Source organism: Nycticebus coucang, chromosome 2, assembly GCF_027406575.1.
Source record: "Nycticebus coucang isolate mNycCou1 chromosome 2, mNycCou1.pri, whole genome shotgun sequence".
Classification (NCBI taxonomy): domain Eukaryota; kingdom Metazoa; phylum Chordata; class Mammalia; order Primates; family Lorisidae; genus Nycticebus; species Nycticebus coucang.
This window is the reverse complement of record NC_069781.1, coordinates 177,417,634-177,440,629: the sequence shown is the minus strand read 5'-3', so window position 1 is coordinate 177,440,629 and position 22,996 is coordinate 177,417,634. Positions and strand designations below refer to the sequence as shown.

Sequence of the window (22,996 nt, the reverse complement as noted above, 5' to 3'; positions counted from 1 at the left end):
CTTGATAATGTGAGGGGCCTCAGGGCTGTCCCTGCAGCTCATTTACATGTGTCTTGGGCCACTCCTCCTCACCTCCCAGGGAAGAGCCATTTCTGAGTAGCTGGAAGAGGAAGCTAACATCTGTTGGCTGGATGTGGTGGCTCTCGCCTTTAGTCCTAGCACTCTGGGGGGCTGAGGGAGGTGGATTGCTTGAGTTCAGGAGTTTGAAACCAGGCTGAGCAAGAACCTTATCTGTACTAAAAATAGAAAAAATTAGCCAGGTGTTGTGGGAGGTGCCTGTAGTCCCAGCTACTTGGGAGGCTGAGGCAAGAGGATCACTTGTGCCCAAGAGCAATTTAAGGTTGCAGTGAGCTGTGACACTATGGCACTCTACCCAGAGCAACAGAGTGAGACTGTCTCAGGAAAAAAACCCACAAAGGTAAAATCTGTTGAGAACTCACTCTGTGCCTGTGCCTGGCACTGTAGCTGCACCAGCTCACCGGCTTCTCACAAACGAGCCTTGTTTAGGTTCTGGTATCACCCCATCTGACAGATGAGGCTGTGAGGCTCACACTGCCTACAAATGGCAGAGCCAGAATTTGAACAATCTAGGACTGATGATGTTTCTGACCACTACTGGGTAGGGGGTCTCAGCCTGGAGCTATTCTGCAGTTCCTTAGAGAGCATTTGCTAAATGAAGTGAGGCTCAGATGTCTGTTGCATGCATGGGTTTGGCTGTTTGGCTTCAGCCTCCACTGCCTTGTAAACCTTGGGTAAGTTCCATCCATGACCTGTCTCCCTTCCCAGCATCACCTGAAGAGTAAACTCCAGTAACCTCAGGGATTTGCCACAGCCCTTCCGTGTAGGGTGGCTGTGATAGCCTCGCAGGATGCAAGTTGGGGCCATGGGAGTGGTCAAACAGCTTACCACGCACTGTTCTGCAAATGTAACTTCCTGTGGCCTTGTAGCAGGAACATAGATGAAACAGGGCCTGTGGACCCGTGTAGGGTCACTCGTGCCTTCTGACAAGAATCCCCTGGGAAGGAGGACAGAGGCACAAGGAGGGGCAGATGTCAGCTGTGTCTGTAATGTTTCATTGCTTTTTTGGGGATGAATTGCAAGAGAATTATGCTGAGTGACCGAAAGTCAATTCCAAAAAGCTTCACACTGTGTGATTCCATTTATATAACATTTTTGGTATGACAAAATTACAGAAATGGAGGACAGATTGGTGGTTGTCAGGAGTCAAGGGTGGGCAGGCTACACAAAGGTTGATGGGGGGAGTCCATGCCAGTTTTCTGGGTGTGATATGGTACTGGGGCTTCGGGAGATGGTCATAGGGAAACTTGGTAAAAGGTACACAGGATCTTTATTGATTTCTTACAACTTGACATGAATCTTCAGTTATTTTAAAATAAAAAGTTTAGTTAAAAGGAGGGGAGGAGAGAAAAGATGGTAAGATGTTAACATCTATTCTAAATGGGTTTGGGGTACATGGAAATCTGTCACATTATTTTAGTCATTTTCTGAGTCTTTTAAATATCTAGTAAAAAATAAAACTCTCTGGAGTTATCTCTTTAGCCTTTAATGTATCTGGTCCCTCGGGCTAATGGCACAGAAGCTGACCCTGGCTGAGAACCATACTCTGACTTCCCACCATCCTTGTTTAACCTGGGAGAAAGTCAAACACTCTTTGAGCCATGAGACTTTCTGCTTCTCCTGAGGAGTTCTCCAAAGAACTCCATGGAATCTTGTTGGCATGTAACAGAAATAGGTAAATTTATGTTTCTATGCTTGGTGACAGCTACTTCTAGACTAAAAGAACTATGGCAAGGAAAGATGTCTTCTCACTGGAATCCTTCAGTTTTGTGGACTGAACAGAAAAGAGAGACATACGTACCAGAATTTGTTTATTATATAGCAAAAGTACAACTTCACAATATAATCAAAAGGGACTAAATCAGACGTGTAGAACAATTAAAATGTAAACATAGAAAAGAATGTCCAAAGGGTCAGGTGGGTTGGAATATAATTTTAATAATCATCAAATAGTGAATTGTTTCCAACGCAGTGTCACTAGGACTGCCTTGGCTGCCCCGGCAGGTCTACTCACACGGATTCTGAATGACGATCAGAAGATACTCCTTATCTGCGGAGAGACATCGACAAAGTCAATTTACCCTAAGTATTAAATCTAACAAATGTAAGGAAATGATTACATTTCATAAATTTCAGCTCATACGCTTTTCTCTTCAAAACATCACAAGGACCTGGCATAGGTCAGGTGGGCCAGTCCTGGTTTCCTGACCCTGCTGGCCCATCAGGATCACCTGTTCAGCCTTTAGAACATAGCCATTTCCCAGGGCCCAGCCCCAGAGATTCTGATTTCATTGCTCCGGGTGGAGTCCAGGCATGGATCATTTTTTTTTTTTTTTAAAGCTCTCCAGGTGATTTTAATGTGCAGTCAGGGTCAGAACACAGGCGTAGAAAAGGCTTTCTTTAGTTTATAGGCGATTCTGGTTTGACATATGTGCTGTAGAGAAGTTTGTTTTAGGCTAGATCCAGTAGCATCGCTCATGTTTTATAGTCATTTGCTAACACTGTGAACGTAATTCCTCCAAGGAAAGGAGTGTTTCTGTGGCTGCTGTCTTCTGGTACCAGGTGGATGTGCTGGCCCGGGAGGGAGGGTATAAGACTCTGCAGACCACGGTCCAACCCTGCGGATCCCCAGCACAGGATCTTGCCCTCTCCAGAGTCTGTGAGCTAAGTTCACTGAAAATGGGACCCATGTCTCTTAAAATTTTTTTTGATTTTTGCAAATGGTCAAAATTCAACTTGTTAATGATCAAATTATCATAGTTGCTAATTTCATAACATTTTAAGACTGGGATTTTCAGATTCCAATGTCTTTGTTTTGTAAATGAAGCATATTGTTTCATACGTGTTCTAAAGTCTATATTCCCCATTCTTTGAAATGAGACTTTTTTCCAGTAGAGATGTTTCTTTAATTATGAAATGAAATGCCAAATTACCTGGAGCTACCATGATTTCATGTTTCTTTGACCTGATCCTAAGGAAAGTCAGGTCGTTCTGGGGGTCGATGTCGCGGACTGTGCTCCTGGCTTTCATCGTGAGCTGATGCAGAAGACCCGCGTACTGGACTGTGGTTGAGTTGTCCAAGGTTGTCCGGATCGGAATTCCTGTGATGAGATTTCATGTCTGGTTAATTTTTTTAATTGTAAAAGACATATGCACATTTGGGAAGTATTGGAAAACACTAACAATGTAAAAAGGAAGAAAATGGGACGGCTGCTATTACAGAGGCACAAGAGTCTCACTTTGTCACTCTCGGTACAGTGTCGTGGCATCATAGCTCATCATAGCAGCTTCAAACTCTTGGGCTCAAGCAATTCTCTTGCCTCAGCCTCCCTAGTGGCTGGGACTACAGGTGCCCTCTACAATGCCCGGCAATTTTTTGTTGTTGTTGTTTAGTAGGCCCAGGCCAGGTTCGAATGTGCCAGCCCCAGAGCATGTGGCTGGCACCCTAACCACTGAGCTATGGGCACCCAGTCACAGGGAAACCTATTCAATAAATAAGGTATCATCTTAAACCCAATTCACTTTTGCATTATATGGTCTCTTTTTCCCTACAAGGCAGTCCATTGTCTTTTTTTTAATTTTATATATATATATATATATTTTTTATTATTAAATCATAGCTGTGTACATTAATGCGATCATGGGGCACCATACACTGATTTTATAAACGGTTTGACACATTTTCATCACACTGGTTAACATAGCCTTCCTTGTATTTTCTTAGTTATTGCGTTAAGACATTTATATTCTACATTTACTAAGTTTCACATGTACCCTTGTAAGATGCACCACAGGTGTAATCCCACCAATCGCCCTCCCTCCGCCCGTCCTCCCCCTTCCCCCCCTTCCCTCTCTCCCTTCCCCATATTCTTAGGTTATAACTGGGTTATAGCTTTCATATGAAAGCCATAAATTAGTTTCATAGTAGGGCTGAGTACACTGGATATTTTTTCTTGCATTCTTGAGATACTTTACTAAGAAGAATATGTTCCAGCTCCATCCATGTAAACATGAAAGAGGTAAAGTCTCCATCTTTCTTAACAAATGGTGCTGAGTGAACTGGCTGGGAACCTGTGGAAGACTGAAAGTGGACCCACACCTTTCACCATTAACTAAGATAGACTCTCACTGGATTAAAGATTTAAACTTAAGACACAAAACTATAAAAATACTAGAAGAGAGTGCAGGGAAAACCCTTGAAGAAATTGGTCTGGGCGAGTATTTTATGAGGAAGACCCCCCAGGCGATTGAAGCAGCTTCAAAATACACTACTGGGACCTGACCAAACTAAAAACCTTCTGCACGGCCAAGAACACAGTAAGTAAAGCAAACAGACGGCCCTCAGAATGGGAAGAGATATTTGCAGGTTTTGTCTCTGAAAAGGTTTAATAACCAGAATCCACAGAGAACTCAAACGTATAAGCAAGAAAAGGACAAGTGATCCCATCGCAGGGTGGGCAAGGGACTTGAAGAGAAACTTCTCTGAAGAAGACAGGTGCACGGCCTACAGACATATGAAAAAATGCTCACCATCTTTAATCATCAGAGAAATGCAAATAAAAACTACCTTGAGATACCATCTAACTCCAGTAAGATTAGCCCAAATCACAAAGTCCGTTGTCTTTTATACCCGATGCAAGATCACAAAGCATAGCTCTTGAACAAGCAGGAAGCAGAAATGTAGCAAGCAGTCCATATTCTAAGGGAAATAGTTTTATTTTGCATCCTAAATAGTGACTACCTACTCAGTCTGCACCACTCAGTACCAAAATGAGAAATACAACCTGAATGAATTGTTTAAAACGTAGATGACAAGATTATGAATCAGATGCTCAGATCTATTTAGTTAATCTGTTCACGATCCATGTCAATAAATAAAACAGCCTTTCTGAATAACAAGCACATGCCATAGGAACACATGGAGCTTTTGGTATTCACCAGAGACGTGTGAAAAAAATCAATCAACAAATATTTACTGAGTTCTTGCTTGGCACCATGGGAGGCAATTAAAAAATTATTAAAAGTAATTTTAGCACATGGTATAAAGTCCACCCACCTCCCTTCTGAGACAAACCATTGCTCTGGGTTTCCTAGGGTGTCTTCCAGACACATACTACATGTATGCAATAAATGTTTGTATTCTTGGCAGAGTGCAGTGGCTCATGCCTGTAATCCCAGCACTCTGTGAGGCTGAGGAGGATCACTTGAGCTCAGGAGTTCAAGACTAGCCTGAGCAAGAGCAAGACCTCATCTCTACTAAAAATAGAAAAATCAGCCGGGCATTGTGGCAGGTGCCTGTAGTCCCAGCTACTTGGGAGGTTGAGGTAGGGGGATCATTTGAGCCCAGGAGTTTGAGGTTGCCATGAGTCATGCTGATGCCGTGGCACTCTAGACTGGGCAGTAGAGAGAGACTCTGTCTCAAAAAGAAAAAAAAAGAATATTTATATTTTTTATTTGAATGGCATCATTCTCTATTCTGTACCTTAAGCTTTTTCATTTAATACACTTGGGAATTGCTTGACTCAGGGCACATAAAACTAAGTAATTCCTGTTAATGACTGAGTAATAGTCTGTTGAATGGATGTTTCGTGATGCACTTAACCACTGCATGCTCCCAACAGGCATTTAGGCTGTTCCCAATCTGTGACTTTTATAAGCAGAGCTGCAGAATGCACCTTGTGCGTGCCATTTCACATTTGTGTGCGTGTGTAGGATACGTTCCTAAAATGCAGCTCCTCCGACAAAGAGTACTTGTGTTTTAAAATTTGATATGGCTGAATTTATGGCCCTACTTTAAAATGTCACTCTTTCTGATCCTAGTATGATGCCCTTGTTATTTCAGTTTATCATCTTCAACTAGACGTTTGTGCTTTGGTGGACAGACTGTATTTCCAAATAAAAGAAACTGAGTGGGTGGTTGATAAAATGTAATGAAATTCAAATGATGGATTGTTGGTAATGTCAGAGATATTTAAAATTAAGGCCTACAGAAATCAGGCTAATGTACGTAAGAATGGAAGACAGAGATGACTATCTGGGAGACAAATACGTTATTTATCAGTATCTAATTCAGTGATCAGTGTTGCAATATTGGAAACAATAAATGGTTTTATAAATAGGAAACCAACGTTAACAAAAAGTCTACTCCAATCCAAATGTACACCCCTCAGCACTGGGCTAAACTGGTAAATCCCTTTATCGTCATGGCTAGGAAGTGCGAAGGATCATATTTAACATGGATGTGATGGTAGCTAAGTGCAGCCACGAGGTAGGAGACCTGCCTGACCACAGATGCAGTCTGCAAACATGTGCACATTATTTTCCTAGAATCAGAGACCCAAACTACCCATGGAGAACAGGAATAGAGAAACACCATCTTCATTAAATAGTCTGGGTATTAAATTTCACAGGACTTCCCAAAGCTGCAAAGCTACGCTATAACAAATAGCACTTTCATATACAAGTGAGTAGGCTGGTAAAATTGAGTTTTTTTTAATTATATTCTGGTCACATAATTTATATCATATATGATTAATAAACATCTTGGTCATACACTCTAGTTATTAATCATCTGACTATAAACATAAGCCCTCCGGTTATATTTTTTGGTGAAAGCGTAATTTGGCTTTTAGGTAAAAATTCTTGAGTATTCAGAAAGCTTGAGAAGGGCCCTGGATCCTAACACTTTATCCTAGTCGAGGCTAATTAGACGTTAATGGGTATTAAAAATGTGGTCTGTGTAGGAAAGAACTAATATTATCCCCCCCCCCAAATAAAAATAAAAATGATATTGTGCTCCTTTTGGGTAAGTGCTAATCGAGAAACCTCAGAAAAATAAAGCACACACCACTTTTCGTCCCCCACTCAAAGGTAAGCATGGTAAAATGCCCTCTCCTTTCCTCCCTGGCTATGTTTAGGTGAGACAGCGCCAGCTGCTGCTGTGTTCTCTGCTTTTTTTATTTACTAATATTCTGAGTAGTTTCCCTTGATGCTAAATATTCTTCAACATCTGAACATAGGAACACAGAGTGTCCTTAAGGTCACCGTACATAGGAAAATTAACAAAGTCATATTTTTAAATATTTTTTATACTTATATAAGTTTAGAAATATTTTGTACATATTTTAAAAATTTTTATAATGACTATATTGTAAATAAAGGCACATGTAGCTACATTTCCCCATGTGCCCTGTGTATGTATATACGGTGACCTTTGGGACGCCCTGTAGAGTAACGTCCGTTAAGTGAATATTACACAGTCATAAATATTACTGTTGGGATGGATTTACTTATTGCTGTTCTTCACAATGACTGAGTGTCCTTATGCCTAAATCTTTTATTTATCACTCCTTAGGATAAGTTCCTAGGAGTGGAGTTACAGATTGAAGGGATGGACATTCTTCAGATATTTGATAAATATCACCAGGGTTACTTTAGACCAAGATCTCCAAGCACATTAAAGTGAATTGTTCTGGATGTCACAGGTGAATGCATCTGTACAGGGTTGAATAGTGGCCCCCTCAAGGTCAAGTCCACTATAGACCTCAGAAGGTGTCTTTATTTGGAAACAGAGTCTTTGCAGACATAATTAGTTAAGATGAGGTCATACTGGGGTCCTTATAAGAAAACAGAGACACCGAGAGAACACCATGTAATGATGAAGGCAGATTGCAGTGATGTGTCTGTGCACCAGGGAACACTAAGGACTGACACCAACCACCAGCAGCCAAGAAGGGGAGGCAAGGAAGGATCCTTATGGAGAATCTTCAAAGACAGCATGACTCTGCTCATATCTGGATGTCAACTTCTGGCTTCCAGAACTGAGAGAGAGTAAATTTCCCTTGTTTTAAGCCACCAGGGATGTGTACTTTGTTACTGTAGCCAATGGAAGCCAACACAGCACCTCCGTGAAACCACAAGGAGAACCCGTCTTAGAGAGTGGGGCAGAGTATGCAAATACCTGGAAATAAAATTAATTCAACCAGATCCACACATTAGGGCTGGCACACTGCCTGGATCCACACACTAGGGCTGGAATGGTGCCTGGAAGTATTTGGCATAACTTTTGAGTTACCTGTAAGGCTGATCCTAAATCCTTTCTCACCCTGATTGCTTAAGCTTGGTGAATTTATTATATTTTGTGTGTGTGTGAGAGAGAGAGTGCAAGAGAGAGACTTATTTAGCACTGAGTTATTTTTAATTTTATAAAACAAGTCAAATGTTTTCTCTGCACAAATGAATTAAAAATTTCCACATTCTCAGAACTATTTACCTGCAATTTATTAAGTATTGGGTATTGGGTCAGGCACTTGACAATTACGGTCTCACTGAATTATCAAACCCATCAGTAAAGTAGGTTATTTTCCCATTCTTCATGGCAAGGAATTTTAGCTTACCGCTTAAACAGACTTTCACTTGGTAGCTGTTCAACAAACACTTACTAATGGATTTTGCGCAGGCACCAAGTTGGTCATATGCCAACTCCATGGGTGTACTGTGAATTATGTGAGGTGGCTACTCTTATTTTAACAAATGCTCTGGAATTTCTGTCACCTCTTGTTCTTACAAATGCCTGAATTAGTAATGAAACTGGCAGGAACGTTTAAGAGGTCGCCACCATAGCTGAGCATGGACCAAAGTGCTGGAAAAGACACTACATGAGTTCTTAATAAGGATGTGTGGCGAGAGCAAGCTTCTGATCAGCCTGCAGATTTCACAGTCAGAATGTATTGGCCCTTCTTATACTGTACCCCCCCCCACAAAGGCTATAAATACTGAAAGTGACTCTCGAGGATTTTTATTCCATATGGTAAAGAAATAATTCCACTTAAAGACTGAAACTGTATTTCTTTTGTAATGTTAAAACAAAAAGAAACGACCAGCAATAATATACTCCCTGTCTTCAACATGATAGTTTTATTGGCCTTCTGAAATGCTGGAAAAGAATGATCAAACCTTTAAATAGTAGACACTATATCGTGTTTCTCAGGAATATATACAGAGGGTGCTAAAAAATGTATACACATTTTAAGGAAGGAAAAAACTATGAAATGTGTAGCACCCAAGTTGTGTCTGACTTCTGCAATTACAAGAGGTGCTCAATGTGACTTGTATTCATTGTTTGTTATCTGTATTAGGTATTATAATTTTAATATGGGGTTTTCCTTTCTTAAAATGTGTGCACATTTTGGCACTCATATTTATATGCCCAGCTCTTAGCAGAATGCTTGGCATGTAATATTCATTAGATGTTTGACAAGGAAAGGCCATAGCTAAAATAGACAACAATGCTTTTGATTTCAAATTCTAAGATGTTGTCTTAGGACTGACATAACACACGGGTTCCCAGTTGGCTCTGTGTGTCTAGAAGACGGCCTGTGACATATTTACCTTCTGCATTTACAACCATGGTTCCAATAACCCCTTTATGGCTCTGGATACGCTTGAGAGTTTCTTCCACCTCTGTCTGGAAGAGATCAGGAAGGCATTTAACCAAAAGGGTCTTCATGGTGACCCCAATCCCAGGGATAATGGTGTTTAAAATGATACCTACTCCTCCTAATTTTAAGGTGCTAGACTCTCAGACTTTTCAAGGACATCTTTGAAACTGTCAAGTCCCACATAAAAACCTATGTAAGAACCCTGCATACAACCCTGACAAATCTCTTGTTTTGAACCAGTAGAGAAAGGGCTCTCACTGCTTCACAGAGCTTGCTCCATTTTTATGTTTCCATTTGCTAGAAAGGTATTTTTCCCTGGAGCACCCCTCTCTCAATCTTTCTGTATTCACACGAACATTCCTTTTCTACATTAGTCCTTTAACTATTTATAGAGCTGAATATCATGACCTCCCTCTGCCTAAAACTGGTCCTTACTGAGAAATCTTATCTTCATCAATGCCACCTAATTGGGTGTTCAGAGGATTAAATTTACAGAAGGATATTCTATGAAAACAATGTATTCTACGATGCCAGGATTTTCTTGATAACTATAGCTTGGCTCTCAGTGCAAGCTACATGTTTCACCATTAATGATTATTTTGGAATAATTATTGTGCTTTAAACTCACCTTTCTGAATCCTACACACAGACTGTAGTGTGTCAGTTTTCTTCCCCTCTAGAAATGCCAAACTCAACAATAATTTTTTCCAAACCTGCATATTGTTCCTGACTGAGCAATCACTGTATATTCTGATTGACTATTTCCTGATGAGGGTGTGCTGTGTTCTTTTTGCCCTCAACATCCCACAGGTGAACATTATGTCAGTTCAGTTAAGTGTGGGTATGAAAGCACTTAATTCCTCTTTCCCATCATCATAGCATGTGTTTCCAGAATTTCAGGTGTTTGTGTTCTAGGGTCACAATTTTTGCCCCTCTGAATACCATCTATGTTATTTAGCATGTTTTTCAAATTATCTCACTGATAATCAAAGCTTAATCAATGCACTTTAAGAGGAAATGATACACCGCTACCACAAATGGAAATCTGGAATTATTTGTCATAGAAACAAGTGTAAAGACAAAATGAAGAGAAATTGGAATATATCACTAAATTCTGCTTCAACCAAAGTGCTGAGTTTGAGATCTGCCTTTCAGCTGAGAAAATGGGAACTACCAAACAAGGGTGGTATTAAGGGGCGAAGAATGTCATAAACTTCCTTGTGTTTCAAGGCTGACCAAAATGAAAGAGAAATAGCTTTCCCACGATGTGATTCATTCTGTTACTGGACGTTGTGGGGACATTTTATGTAGTAACTAATATTTGCATCTCACTTTGGGAAACACCGCACTAAAGTGTAATAGTTGTCCACGGGATTAGCAATTCACTACATTTTTGATCATCTTTACCACGATGTCCACGGCTCCTTATGGCCACTGCCCTTATTTTTCTTTCTTTTACTTCTGGCCCTAACTCCTCTTTCTTCTCTTCTTGGCCCTTCTCGCTACCTGGCTGTTTCTCTACTCATGATTTCTAAGCCCTCCTAATACAATCTCTTAATCCCCATCTACAACCTCCTTTTCATTCCTGTCTTAAAGCTCCTCCTTTCCCCTACTTTCTGAGGTCCTTTCCTTTTCTTATTTTTTCCTGGGGGGCTGCCTCCCCCTGCTCCTCTCCTTCTTTCTCTTTATTGTCCCTTCCTCTCTGTCCACGCCCACTGCCCCTTCCCCTTCCGTTCCCTTGCGCTCTCTGCCCCATCTCTCACTTTCTCCATCCCATTTCGCTCGTTTCCTTGGCAAACTTCCCTAGCCCCCCAGATTTCTCATCCCCCTCAGAATTTTTCATCTCTTCTCTCTCACACACATACCTTTCTCAACATCACCGCCCCCCCAAGAGACACCCCCCAAATCAACCCTCAAGACAGCTTCCTCCCATCTGGACATCATCGCCCCCCGTCTAACGTGTCTCTCTCGCCCCTCCGAGAAGCATCCACCAGCCTCGCCGCGGCCCGGGACCTCCCGGGATCCCGGCAGTGAAGGCCTCCGGCAGTCGGCGCCCTTGGAGCTTTGGGGAGCGAGAGGAGACCCCGATTTACCATGGCGCGGTCAGCGAGAGTCCGGCGCCGCCGCCTCCCCGGATGTCAACAACGCTTCCAGGCGTTGCTAGGAGACCAGAGAGCACGTGACCTCCCGGAAGCGGCGGGCCGCGCCTGCGCGCGCAGCAGCCGGGGCGGGGCGGCTCTTCCGCTCCTTCAGGCCTCTGGGCTCGCTCGGAAGCTGCTTCCTGGCCACCCGCCGCCGGCTGGTCCTTCCGGGCCCGGGGACAGTCCTGCTGGGGAGACAGAAAAATGCCACAAACTAGCTTAATATCCATGTGCGATGCGTGCTCTGGGCTAATAAACGGGGGATAGGTTGCTCGAGGTAATGGGCCATAGACGTAGTTGCGTGTGGCACGTCCCTCAGTGCTCTGGGGCAATGCTCACAGGCTTGCTGCCCCCAAAGTTTTTATATCGTAGAAAAATATATCACAGCATCGAGTAGAACCTCGCTGTGTATGTGTGTGTACGCACCTGCCGGTTCAGATGGGTGGAGTAAGCGCTCTCACTTAGTCGCTGCACCCCCCTTACTGCTCTCAACTTAGTTGGGGTTGCTCCTTAATCAGTATTTTTGTTTAATCCATTGGGATTTCTCTTCTTGCCTTTTTTTTCTTTTTTGGTCAACAAATCTAAGTTACTGAAATGTTGTAAGAGGTACCTGGCAAGCCCTCCAGAGTGCCACAGAGGAGCATTTTCATGGGTATTGAAGGAAGATTGAGGGAGCAGATCAATTAGGGATGGTAAGAAGTCACTTGACCTTTTGAAGGACCTTGGTGAGATCCCCATAGCCAGGAAGAAAGGCTTCAACTATTGCGTGAAGCATGGCAGGAAAATTCTGTGGCTGGAGTCCTGTTACATCTTGCTGGGATTTGAAGGGGACAAACATTGATTATAAAATACGGTGTAAGTTGTAAGTTGGGAATGCATCTCTGTAGGGACTATGCCCCAATGACTTCCTATAATATTCAGTTTGTGCTTCCATTTCCAGAAAGCTTCCCACTAAAAAAGGCATGCTTATTGCTAGGAGTGTCAACTAGATTCTGAATAGCCCCTTGCTAGGGATGCTGTGGAGAAATGTTGAACTCATTGGTGGTTTTGGACTAGATGGTACAGTTCAGCTCTGAGTCTATCATTTCATGGTATAAATTTAGGTATAGAAACCCTCTGAGAAGCTCTATCTTTGCTTCAGTTTTTGGTGGGGTGTGGAGCATTTTGTAAAATGATCCTCTGTGGCAATCTGGAGTCCTTGCAGAGCTACCACTTGCAGTGTTTCAATAACTTAGATCTGTAAAAGCAAGAAGAAAGATCCTAATGGATTAAACAAAAATACTGATACGTAGCAAAAAGGGCTATAATTCTCTGCCTTTTCCTTCAAGAAATATCTACTTCTCAAAAAGCCAGTTCCTGGTAGCCAACTAGTCCCACTTGACTCTCAACACCACTCCAATTAAAATAATGTGGAAAGGACAGCTAAGGTTGGGGGAAGGAGTCTGAGTCTGGTATGTACCACATGTACAGACCTGGCTCTTAACTGATTGTATCTGCCATTTTTGCAAAAATGAAAATATAGGTCTTTACAGTCATACTGGCTGAGTTGAATAAAGACTGATTGTTGTCTAACTTGGATGTTTCTGATCAAGGAGAGTCCCTACTTGATTGTGTAGCCATTTGTTTTTCTTTTTCTTCTTTTTTTTTTTTTCTCATTCTGAAAAGATATATTTTTGAAGAAAAGTATGTTCTGATTACCAAGTTCCCATCCATGTAGTGCTTATTTCATTTTTAAGCAGAGTCTGGGGGAAAAATGCCTTATTTTCTGTACCTAAAGTAAGATAATTTATTGATCTTGGTTACTTATGATAGAAGAAATATCTTCCACTTTTTTTATTAATATTAAATCATAGCTGTGTACATTAATGCAATCATGGGGCACCATACATTGGTTTTATAAACAGTATCCAGTGTACTCAGCCCTACTATGAAACTAGTTTTTGGCTTTCATATGAAAGCTATAACCCAGTTACAACCTAAGAATATGGGGAACGGGGAGAGGGAGGGGAGGGAGGGTGATTGGTGGGATTACACCTGCGGTGCATCTTACGAGGGTACATGTGAAACTTAGTAAATGTAGAATATAATTGTCTTGACACAATAACTAAGAAAATGCCAGAAAGGCTATGTTAACCAGTGTGATGAAAATGTGCCATTTGTTTTTCTTACAAAAATCAGCAACAGTGCACCATGTCTGCTGTGTCAGTCAGCTTTAATGAAGGAGCCAACTGCATATGCATGGGGTGTGAATTCCCTCGTTTCTGGAGTCAGGGTGTCAAGCTCATTCAATAGCTGACAGCTGTGATTAGAGCAAAGCACGACTCCAGCATAAAAAGCACCGACAGGAGAGGCCAACTGCTGAAAAAGAAATAAGAAGTAGCCAAATAGACTTCCAACCAACAGTCAAGTTTGACTCACTGTACCCAGGAAATCAATGAGGTGAATATGAGCCGTTTTCTCCTTATCAATGTTTCACTTGTAATTATTCCTTGGAGGTAGGTTGGTTTAATTTTTATGCCTTTTTTTGAGCCTGTAATGAATACCTAGTGCTATGTCAGTGTCTTTGCAATGTCTCCCACGTTCCCCACTCTCTCTTTCCCTCTAGGCTCCCCTCATCTTTTGCTCTGATTCACAATAAGTACTAAAGACCTTTGAACTTCAGTGAAAGTATTAAGGTGAATAATACTTTTTGCAAGTACTCGGTCTTCACCATAAAAGCGATACATGGGGGCAAAGTCTATTTTCACATAGGATGTTGTCAAAAAGGAGATGATTTTCTTCTGGAGGGTCTCTCTTCCTCTTGGATAATTTTCTACTGTTCTCTACTTAGCCCGAAGAAATCCAGGTAACTTCATGATCTTGAGTTTTCTCTTGGAGTTTTTTACACCATTGTATATAACTACCTTTGGCATTCCTGGCAGTAGGCAAATACTACGAACTAGGCCATGAGATATATTTTGTGGCCATTTTCTCTTTAGGTATTATTTGTCAACTTGAACTTCTCCAGTACTCTAAAGGTTTCCCTTTAGAAGATAGACACTAGGTTCTTCTAAAATATCCCTTAATACTAAAGCAGAATTAGAAGATGTCAGTGGTATCAATAAATATTCCATGTGACTGATCCAAAGGCAAAAAATGAGAGAATAATCAAGTTTCCAGAAAATCGAATATTTTCTAATTCTTTTCAGGATAAAGGCACCTTCTGGGGGCAATGCTTTTGGAGACTTAAGTGTAACCTAAGTGTTTCCTCCTGTAAGGTAATCCTGTCTGTTGGAATTAAGTGGTTTCCTAGAGCACAGGATTTGGAGTTGCAAGCAGGTAGGGGTGAGGTTTCTAGATGTGTTTCCTTGAATAATATAAACTCAGAGCTTCAGATTCCTTGTTTGTAAAATAAGAAAGAAAATATCCACTTTAGAAGGCTGATGCAAGCTTTCACTGATGGCACGTGGATGGCGTGCCTGGCTCACACCAGGGGCCCATTGTGGATCATTTGGCCAAGTTTCTTTCTTCTGTCTTTTTCTGCTATGTTTTCTCCTCTCTTCCTCTTCTTTCCCTCCCCCATTCTCATCTTTCCATTTCTCTAGCCTTTTCCTTCCTACTTCCTTCCCTTCTTTCTTATCTCTTCTTTTTCTTTTTTTTTGATACAGTCTCATGCTGTCACTGTGGGTAGAGTGCTGTGGCATTGTCACAGCTCACAGTAACCTCAAACTCTTGGGCTTAAGTGATCATCTTGCCTCAGCCTCCCAAGTAGCTGGGACAGGAGTAGCTGACAGGCACCCACCACAACATCAGGCTAGTTTTTCTAATTTTTTTTTTTTTTTTTTTAGTGAGTTCCACTCTTACCTAGTCTGATCTCGAACTCCTGAGCCTCCCAGAACATTAGGATTACAGGCATGAGCCACCACACCCAAACTTTTCTTCAAGGTCCTTGTCTTTCACTCCCTCCAGAAGAAAAATCTCCAGAGTTCATACTGTAGACTTCCTTACTCAGGACCATCTTTCTCTTCTTAGACAACCTGTTCATTTAGAACCTTGTAATCTCAATTTTTTCCCCACAATTCTCATCTCTACGTTTACAACTCCAGCAAGTGGTTCCCATCTCAGCATATTGCATGTACTGGGTATTCTTGGTATCCCAGGATTGAGGGAAACCTGGAAATAGTTCCCAGTCTACTAATTTTATTCAAAGAATGAAGGACAGGCCGAAGGGAACAATACATTTCAAGTGCTTTATGTACCCTTCACTTCCCTGGGAACCCCGTCCCAAGTTCTCTGATCCTTTCAGTTTCAGAATTGCTTTGATTGGTAATTATGACACACCAAAAAAGTAAGGTGCACAGGACAGACGTACAGTGGGTGAGTTACCACGAAGTGCACTCCTGGGGAAGCCCCAACCAGGCCAAAGAAATAGAATTCTGCCCACACCCCAGAAACTTCCGTGTGGTGCTTCCCAGGCATCCCTCAGCCTCCTCCTGGTGATGTACTCACCTCATTTTAAATTACAGCAGTAGAATTACCAGTATGTAATCTTTTGTTATGGGTGCATTTTGTGTAACATTATGAGCATGACATATCTATATAGTGTGTACACTTGTGGTGTCTATGTTTTTATTGCTGTGAGTATTCAGTTATAAAAAAAAAACCCACAATGTATTTATGCTTCTGTTGATATTGTGGTTTCTAGGTTTTTGACTGCTATGAATAAGATGGCCACAGCATTCTTTCTTGGGTCATTTCTTGCTCATGGGTGTGCATTTATTTTGGTTATACAAAATACATAAATGTGGAATTGCTGATTTGTGGAGTATGAACCATTGTCAGATAATACCAAACTGTTTTTCTTTTTTTTTTTTGTGGTTTTTGGCCGGGGCTGGGTTTGAACCCGCCACCTCCGGCATATGGGACCGGCGCCCTACTCCTTGAGCCACAGGTGCCGCCCCAAACTGTTTTTCTAAGTGGTTTCACCAGTGTACCCAACAGTAGTGCAAGAGAATTCCTTTTGGTCTAAAGTCTTTTCTTTCTTTCTTTTTTTTTTTGCTTTAGACAGAGTCTCACTTTGTCGCCCTTGGTAGAGTGCTGTGGCGTCACAGCTCACAGCGACCTCAAACTCTTGGGCTTAAGAGATTCTCTTGCCTCAGCTCCCGAGTAGCTGGGACAACAGGCACCTGCCACAACGCCTGGCTTTTTTTGTTGTTGCTGTTTTAGCTGGTCGGGGCTGCCATCCTCCGTCTATGGGGCCGGCACCCTACCCACTGAGCCACAGGCACTGCCCTGGTTTAAAGTCTTATCAGTAGTCAATGTTGTTAGGCCTCTTTGATTTTAGCCATATTGGTATGTGTGTAGTGGTATCTTGTGCTTTTAGTTTGTGTCTCCCTGATTATTAATGAGATCAAGCACCTTTTCCCATGTATTTATTGACTTATTGTTTGGAACTGTTTGTGTGGGTGGGTCTGCACACACGCTGTGGTACACGCTTTTTGGTGGCTATATCTGTATTTCTACATTTACATACGTACCCACACCTACGTCTATACACCTGTCTCTGTCTACTACAAATCTGTTCTACTTTGTGGCTCTTATTCTCTTAACTGTGTCTTCTGAAAAATAGAATTTCTGCTTTTTTTTGAGACAGAGTCTCACTTGTCACCCTTGGTAGAGTACCCTGACATCACAGCTCACAGCAACCTCAAACTCTTGGGCTCAAGCAGTTCTCTTGCCTCAGCTTCCCCAGTAGCTGGGACTCTAGGTACCTGCCACAATGCCCGGCTATTTTTAGAGACAAGGTCTTGCTCTGGTTTTTGAACATGCCTCAAAAAAAAAAAAATCTATATTTTAATCTATAGATATATTTAGATTTTCTACATATATTAATAGAAGAATCATCTTAAAATTATGAGAGTTTTACTTAAATCATACATATGTTAGAATGAGAAGGAACGCTTACTATGAGCTTACTTGAACTTACAATCTCAGGCAGTCCACCTACCTCAGCCTCCCAAGTGCTAGGATTACAGGTGTGAGCCATGACGCCCGGCCAAAATCTAATTGCCTAATTATTACATATTCTAGCAATCAATATATTTTTTTATGAGGTTAGTACCGTGATGTCTTGTTAAAGAAACATTTCCCTACCCCAAGGTCACTAAGCTGCTTCGTTCATTTTCTCACATACGTCAAATTGACAGAGTACCACGTATTTAAAAGACCACATTTCCCCTACTGTTGTGCGGTGCCACCCTGGTTGCACAAGTGTGTCGATATGGGTGTGCCTTTTTCTGGGCTCTCCATTATAGTCTTCTGGTTTGTGTGCTGATGACACTTGCCCTAATTTGATGTAGTGTTATAGTCTTGGTATCTGGGAGAATAACTCTCCCCTCTTTGTTCTTTTTTTGTGTGAATGTCTGACTTTTCATTTGCATATAATTTTTAGAATAAGATTATCAATTTCTACAAAAATACAGCTGATATTTTGACTGGAATTTAAATTTGTAGGTTAGGGAGAATTGAAATTCTTACGAATGTTCTAATTCAAGAACATTCTATGTCTATCTTTAAAGATAGACATAGAATGTTTTTTCTTCCATTTCTTTCAATAACGTACAGTTTTTGTGCACATTTTTCATTAGGTTTATTCACATATATTTGATATTATTTGGTGTTTTCAGATTTTATTTTGGTGTTTTCTGTTGGTAAAGCAATCAGTTATTTTGTATTAAGTTTATATCTAGTTAATTGGCTAAATTCATTTATTAATTTTACATTTTATTTATATTATTACACATTTATCTTAAATAGAGCAGAATTGCCCAACTCAGTGATTCTGTATTTTAGAGACTGAGGTAAAAGGATTGCTTGAGGCCGGGAGTTCAATACCAGCCTAGGCAACTTAGCCGGACCCTGTCTCTAAAAGAGATTAGTCAAGGATGGTAGCAGACACCTGTAGCTTCAGCTACTGGGGAGGCTAAGGTGGGAAGAAGGGTTGAATCCAGAAGTTCTAGGCTACAGAGAGTTATGAGAGAGCTACTACACTCGAGCCTTGGAGACAGAGCAAGACCATACCTCCAAAAAAAAAAAAAAATCTATATTTTAATCTATAGATAGGTTTAGATTTTCTACATATATTAATAGAAGAATCATCTTAAAATGATGTGACTTTTACTTAAATCATATACATGATAGAATGAGAAGGAACGCTTACCATCTTGTTTAATGGAGCCAGAATAACTTTGATAAAGGCAGCCTAACAAGAACATTACAAGGAAGGAAAATATAAGCAAATTTCACTTATGAACATAAATATAAAAATTCTAAATAAAAATTGGCAAGCAGCGCTTTATTATTTAAGCATAGTGCAAAAAGAATAATGTAACAAAATTATGTTTATTCTGGAAATTCAACTTTGGTTTACCGTCTGGAAGTCAATCACTCAGTGAGGTCAAAAGTGAATCACAGATTCTGGTTCTAGATAAAATGGAGTAAACATTCACTCAGGTGTCTCGCAAGAAGTGCATGTGTAAAACTTGTATGTAACATATACAAGTTATTTTTTGCGTATTCTGAGAAATAGTGTCATACAGACAGTGAAGAAAGACCAGAATTCAAACTGTCATTAAACTAATGATGAATCTCTCTCTCTCTTTTTTCTCCCCTCTCTCCTGACCAAGACTTGGAATAGCCCCTAAATGCAGAAGTGGGCACTGTACATGGGAAAAGACAGCTCTAGGGAAAGCCTCTGGTTCTGGTAGAAAAGAAAACATCAATGCTCAGAAAAAGCGGGGAGAAATTCCTCTCTTTTGTTTTTATTTATTCTCTGGTGCTCTAGAGCCCCGTCAATCTGGAGGTGGTAGAAGCCTCAGTGAAGGCCTGGGGGCTCTCAGGCACCAAAACAGAGAAAAGGGGAACCTTCCTCTCTGATCCTGGTGGTTTGGGTTCCAAATGGAGCAAATGCTATTGCTTTTATTTTCCCCTGTGTTCTCTTACCACTTCACCTGGGACAAAGGTACAGTCACAGGAAAGGCAGGGCAGGGTTGGATAAGTAGAGTCTCACTCATTCTGGCCAGAGGACTAAAAAGGGGAGTGGCAGGGAATTTGAAAGTGTCAATGAGATCACAGAGAAGGAATTGCTCGGGAAGGAAACCCCCTGAAGATAGAAGGAAAAGTGCAAACACTTGAAAACTAACCTACACACTTCTGAATAATTCACGGGCCAAAGAGGAGTTCTTATGGGAAATTAAAAAGATATACTGAACTGAAATAAAATGAAGCTACAATGTATTGAGTTTGTGGAAACCAGCACTGGGAGGGAAGGAAATTTATAGCACTGTTTGCTTAGATTAGAAAAAATGAAGTCTTAAAGATCAGAACTATCACTTCAAGAATGAAGAACCTTTACCAGAAAAGGAGGGAAGGAGAGGGAAGGAAGTAGAGTGAAGGAAGGAAGGAAAGAAGAAAAGAAAGAAAGGAAAAAGGAAGGAAGGAAAGAAGAAAAAAAAGGAAGGAAGGAAGGAAGGAAAGAAAGAGAGAGAGAGAGAAAGCCAGATATAATGGCTTATGCCATTCAGCCCTTTGGGAGGCCAATGCAGGAGGATTGCTTGATCTGGTACTTTGTGACCAGCTTGGGAAACACAGCAAGACCCTATCTCTACAAGAAAAAAAAAAAGACCCTAAAATAAGGTCAAAATATATGAAATTCATAATTAAAAATTTCCTCCAAAGAAATATTCACAAGATATTTGTTAGATAATTCTACCAAATGTTCAAAGGAGAATCAGCACCATTTCTATACAGTCTCTTTCAGAAAATGGAAGAGTGGGGGAAACTCCCCAATCATGATTTTATGAAGTTATCATTACTCTGGTACCAAAATCAGATAAAGGTGATACATATGCAAAGGAAAAAAAAAAAGAAAAGAAAAAACTACCCTGTTTCCCCAAAAATAAGACAGTGTCTTATATTAAGGTGTACTCTCAAAGATGCACTAGGTCTTATTTTCAGGGGACATCGTATCTTTCCTGTGAGTAGTTAGAGTTTGGGAGTTTTTGGATGTGGCACCCAAAACACAATTAGTAAAAAAGGAAAAATTATAAATTAGACTACATCAAAGTTAAAAACCTAAAACCCCTGTTCTTCAGGGGCCACATTAGGAGAATGAGTGACCAGCCACGACTGGCAGCAAATAGTTGCCCGTCATGTATCTGAGAAAGGACTTGATCTGTAATAAAGAACTCTTAAAACTCAACAGTGAAAAAATGCAAATAATCCAGTTAGAAAACGGGCAAAAGACAGAAGGAGACTTTCCCCTGAAGAGGATGTAGAGATGGTAGATGTTCAACGTCTTTTTAACGGCTGAATAGCATTCCATGGTATACGTTGCATCTTTTCTATTAACCTGGTTGGATTCAGAGAACATCCTTCTACGTAAAGTATCCCAAGAATGGAAAAGCAAGTATCCAATGTACTCACTACTAACATGAACCTAGTAGATGAACCACTACGTGCTCACACGAGATGAAAACGCAACCACTTTCAAGTAGGGAGGAAGGGGAAAAAGGGGGAGCAGAGGGGAGGAGGGAGTGGCTGGGCATGCGATCACCTAACGGGCACAACTCAGGGGTCTGTGGCACACTTCTGGGAGAAGGGCTCAACTACAACTTGGACTTGACCTAATAAACACAAACAATGTAATCTAATCGTTTGTACCCTTCTATCAATTGGAAACATAAAAAGAGATTCAGCATTATGAGCCCTGGGGAAATGCACATTGAAACCGCAATGAAATATCATTAGACACCTCTCAGAATGGCTAAAATAAAACAAATGGCAAACACTGGAAAGACCACAGGGCAACTGGATCGCTCACACATTGCAGTTTCATTGTGGGGGTTTTCTCTGTATTTATCCTACTCGGGGTTGGTTGTGCCTCTTGAAACTGTGGATTCATGTTTTTTGTCAGTTCTAGCCAATTTTCATCTTGTGTTTTGCCAGTTTCCAATAATTTTAAAAATGTTTTTTTTTTTTAATGAGTGAATACAGACTATGAGCCTTTTCTAAGGGAGTCGGCTGAGTATTGACCATACTCTGCATGCAGTGGTCCCATCTACACAATGGTAAGTATAAAAAGAAAGCAACAATTATACACACACATATATACCGTTACCCCCATAACATGCTAAACCATCTCTACTTGGTTTTCACATGCAGGATCTGCCGATTAGCGTTTCGTGTATGCTAGGCTAGTTTTACTCTTGGTTTTATTTCCTAATTAAAGTAAACAGTTGTCAACACAGGTACATTGCACACTTTTCTGGGTGAAGGGCACAGCTAAAACTTTGACTTAAAATATACAGAAGCAAACGAGGTAACCAAATTGTCTGTACCCCAATAATATTCTGAAATTAAAAAAAAATCGTCAGGGTGAAGGCAGTGAAATGTCCCAAGGTCACCATACATACATACCTAGGGAAAGTGGGAAATTGTAGCTAAATGTACCCTTATTTATAAAATATTTATTACAAAATTTTATAAAATATTTCTCTACATGTTGATATATAAATATACATATAAAGTATTTTATATACAATATTATGAATAATATAAAATACAACATGAGTTTGTCGCTTTTCCTATGTGTGACAACCTTTGGGACACCCTGTACCCTCCTCAGGCCTTTAAAAGCCAAAGATATTGGATACAGAATGTTGGGGGCAGGCCATTGCCCCTCTAGAAACTGTAGTAATCTATTTTTGTTACCTGGTGCAATTTTCTGAGCATCTCCCTGCGCTCTGTCTTAGTTGACCCCTGAGCCTATCCGATAGCTTCATTTTGCAGATGTGATTTCTGAGGCAAGAAAGTCAAATGACAAAATAGGGGTCTGGAGTGGAAAATCTCATTTCACACCATTCTGGAGCTTTCCCCAGGATGGCTCTGATTCTGTGTTTGAGTGCCTGTTATATACTCTCCAAGTTATCTAGACGGTCTTTGCTATTTTAGTTCCAAAATACCACAGTCCATCCATGGACACAATGAGTGCCCTGAGTGAGAAACCAAGTTGAGCTCCCCGTCTTCCTTCTGTGCTATTTTGATAACTGCATACGAGAGAGAAGACTTTTTTTACCTGCTTGACAAAAGGGAGAAGATGCTACTTCATAATGTCACGCCAGACATCCCGGAATGATCCTTCCTGTGAATATACCGGTTGCCACTTCTGCGTCTGACCTGGGAATTAGGATGAGCCATTTGTGGGTCCTCTGAGTCTGGAGTCCGTGAAGAGATTGCCAAGTGGAATTGCCATAAGCCTTGACTATCTAGAAACAGCTCACCTGGTTGAATGTTGATTGC

At 41.0% G+C, this 22,996-nt stretch overlaps 1 protein-coding gene and 1 long non-coding RNA gene across 4 annotated transcripts; one reads left to right on the top strand and one right to left on the bottom strand.

Annotated features, from left to right (window-relative positions):
* Positions 1–1,991: 1,991 nt before the first annotated feature.
* Positions 1,992–11,690, bottom strand: DYNLRB2 (dynein light chain roadblock-type 2). The gene is made up of 4 exons (XM_053608969.1): positions 11,612–11,690; positions 9,469–9,544; positions 3,012–3,179; positions 1,992–2,128 (listed from the first exon to the last, which is right to left on the bottom strand). Exons 1-4 carry the CDS (start codon positions 11,612–11,614, stop codon positions 2,085–2,087), a joined length of 291 nt encoding a protein of 96 aa, XP_053464944.1. The 5' UTR covers positions 11,615–11,690; the 3' UTR covers positions 1,992–2,084.
* Positions 11,691–11,800: 110 nt separating this feature from the next.
* On the top strand, positions 11,801–22,787 carry LOC128598516 (uncharacterized). 3 transcript variants are annotated; one of them, XR_008383641.1, is made up of 4 exons: positions 11,801–11,936; positions 13,838–14,098; positions 14,265–14,504; positions 21,683–22,787. It is a non-coding gene; the product is annotated as an uncharacterized LOC128598516 (long non-coding RNA). The 3 variants fall into 3 exon arrangements; XR_008383643.1 differs by lacking the exon at positions 14,265–14,504; XR_008383647.1 differs by lacking the exon at positions 14,265–14,504 and having other exon boundaries at positions 20,791–22,787.
* Positions 22,788–22,996: the final 209 nt, after the last annotated feature.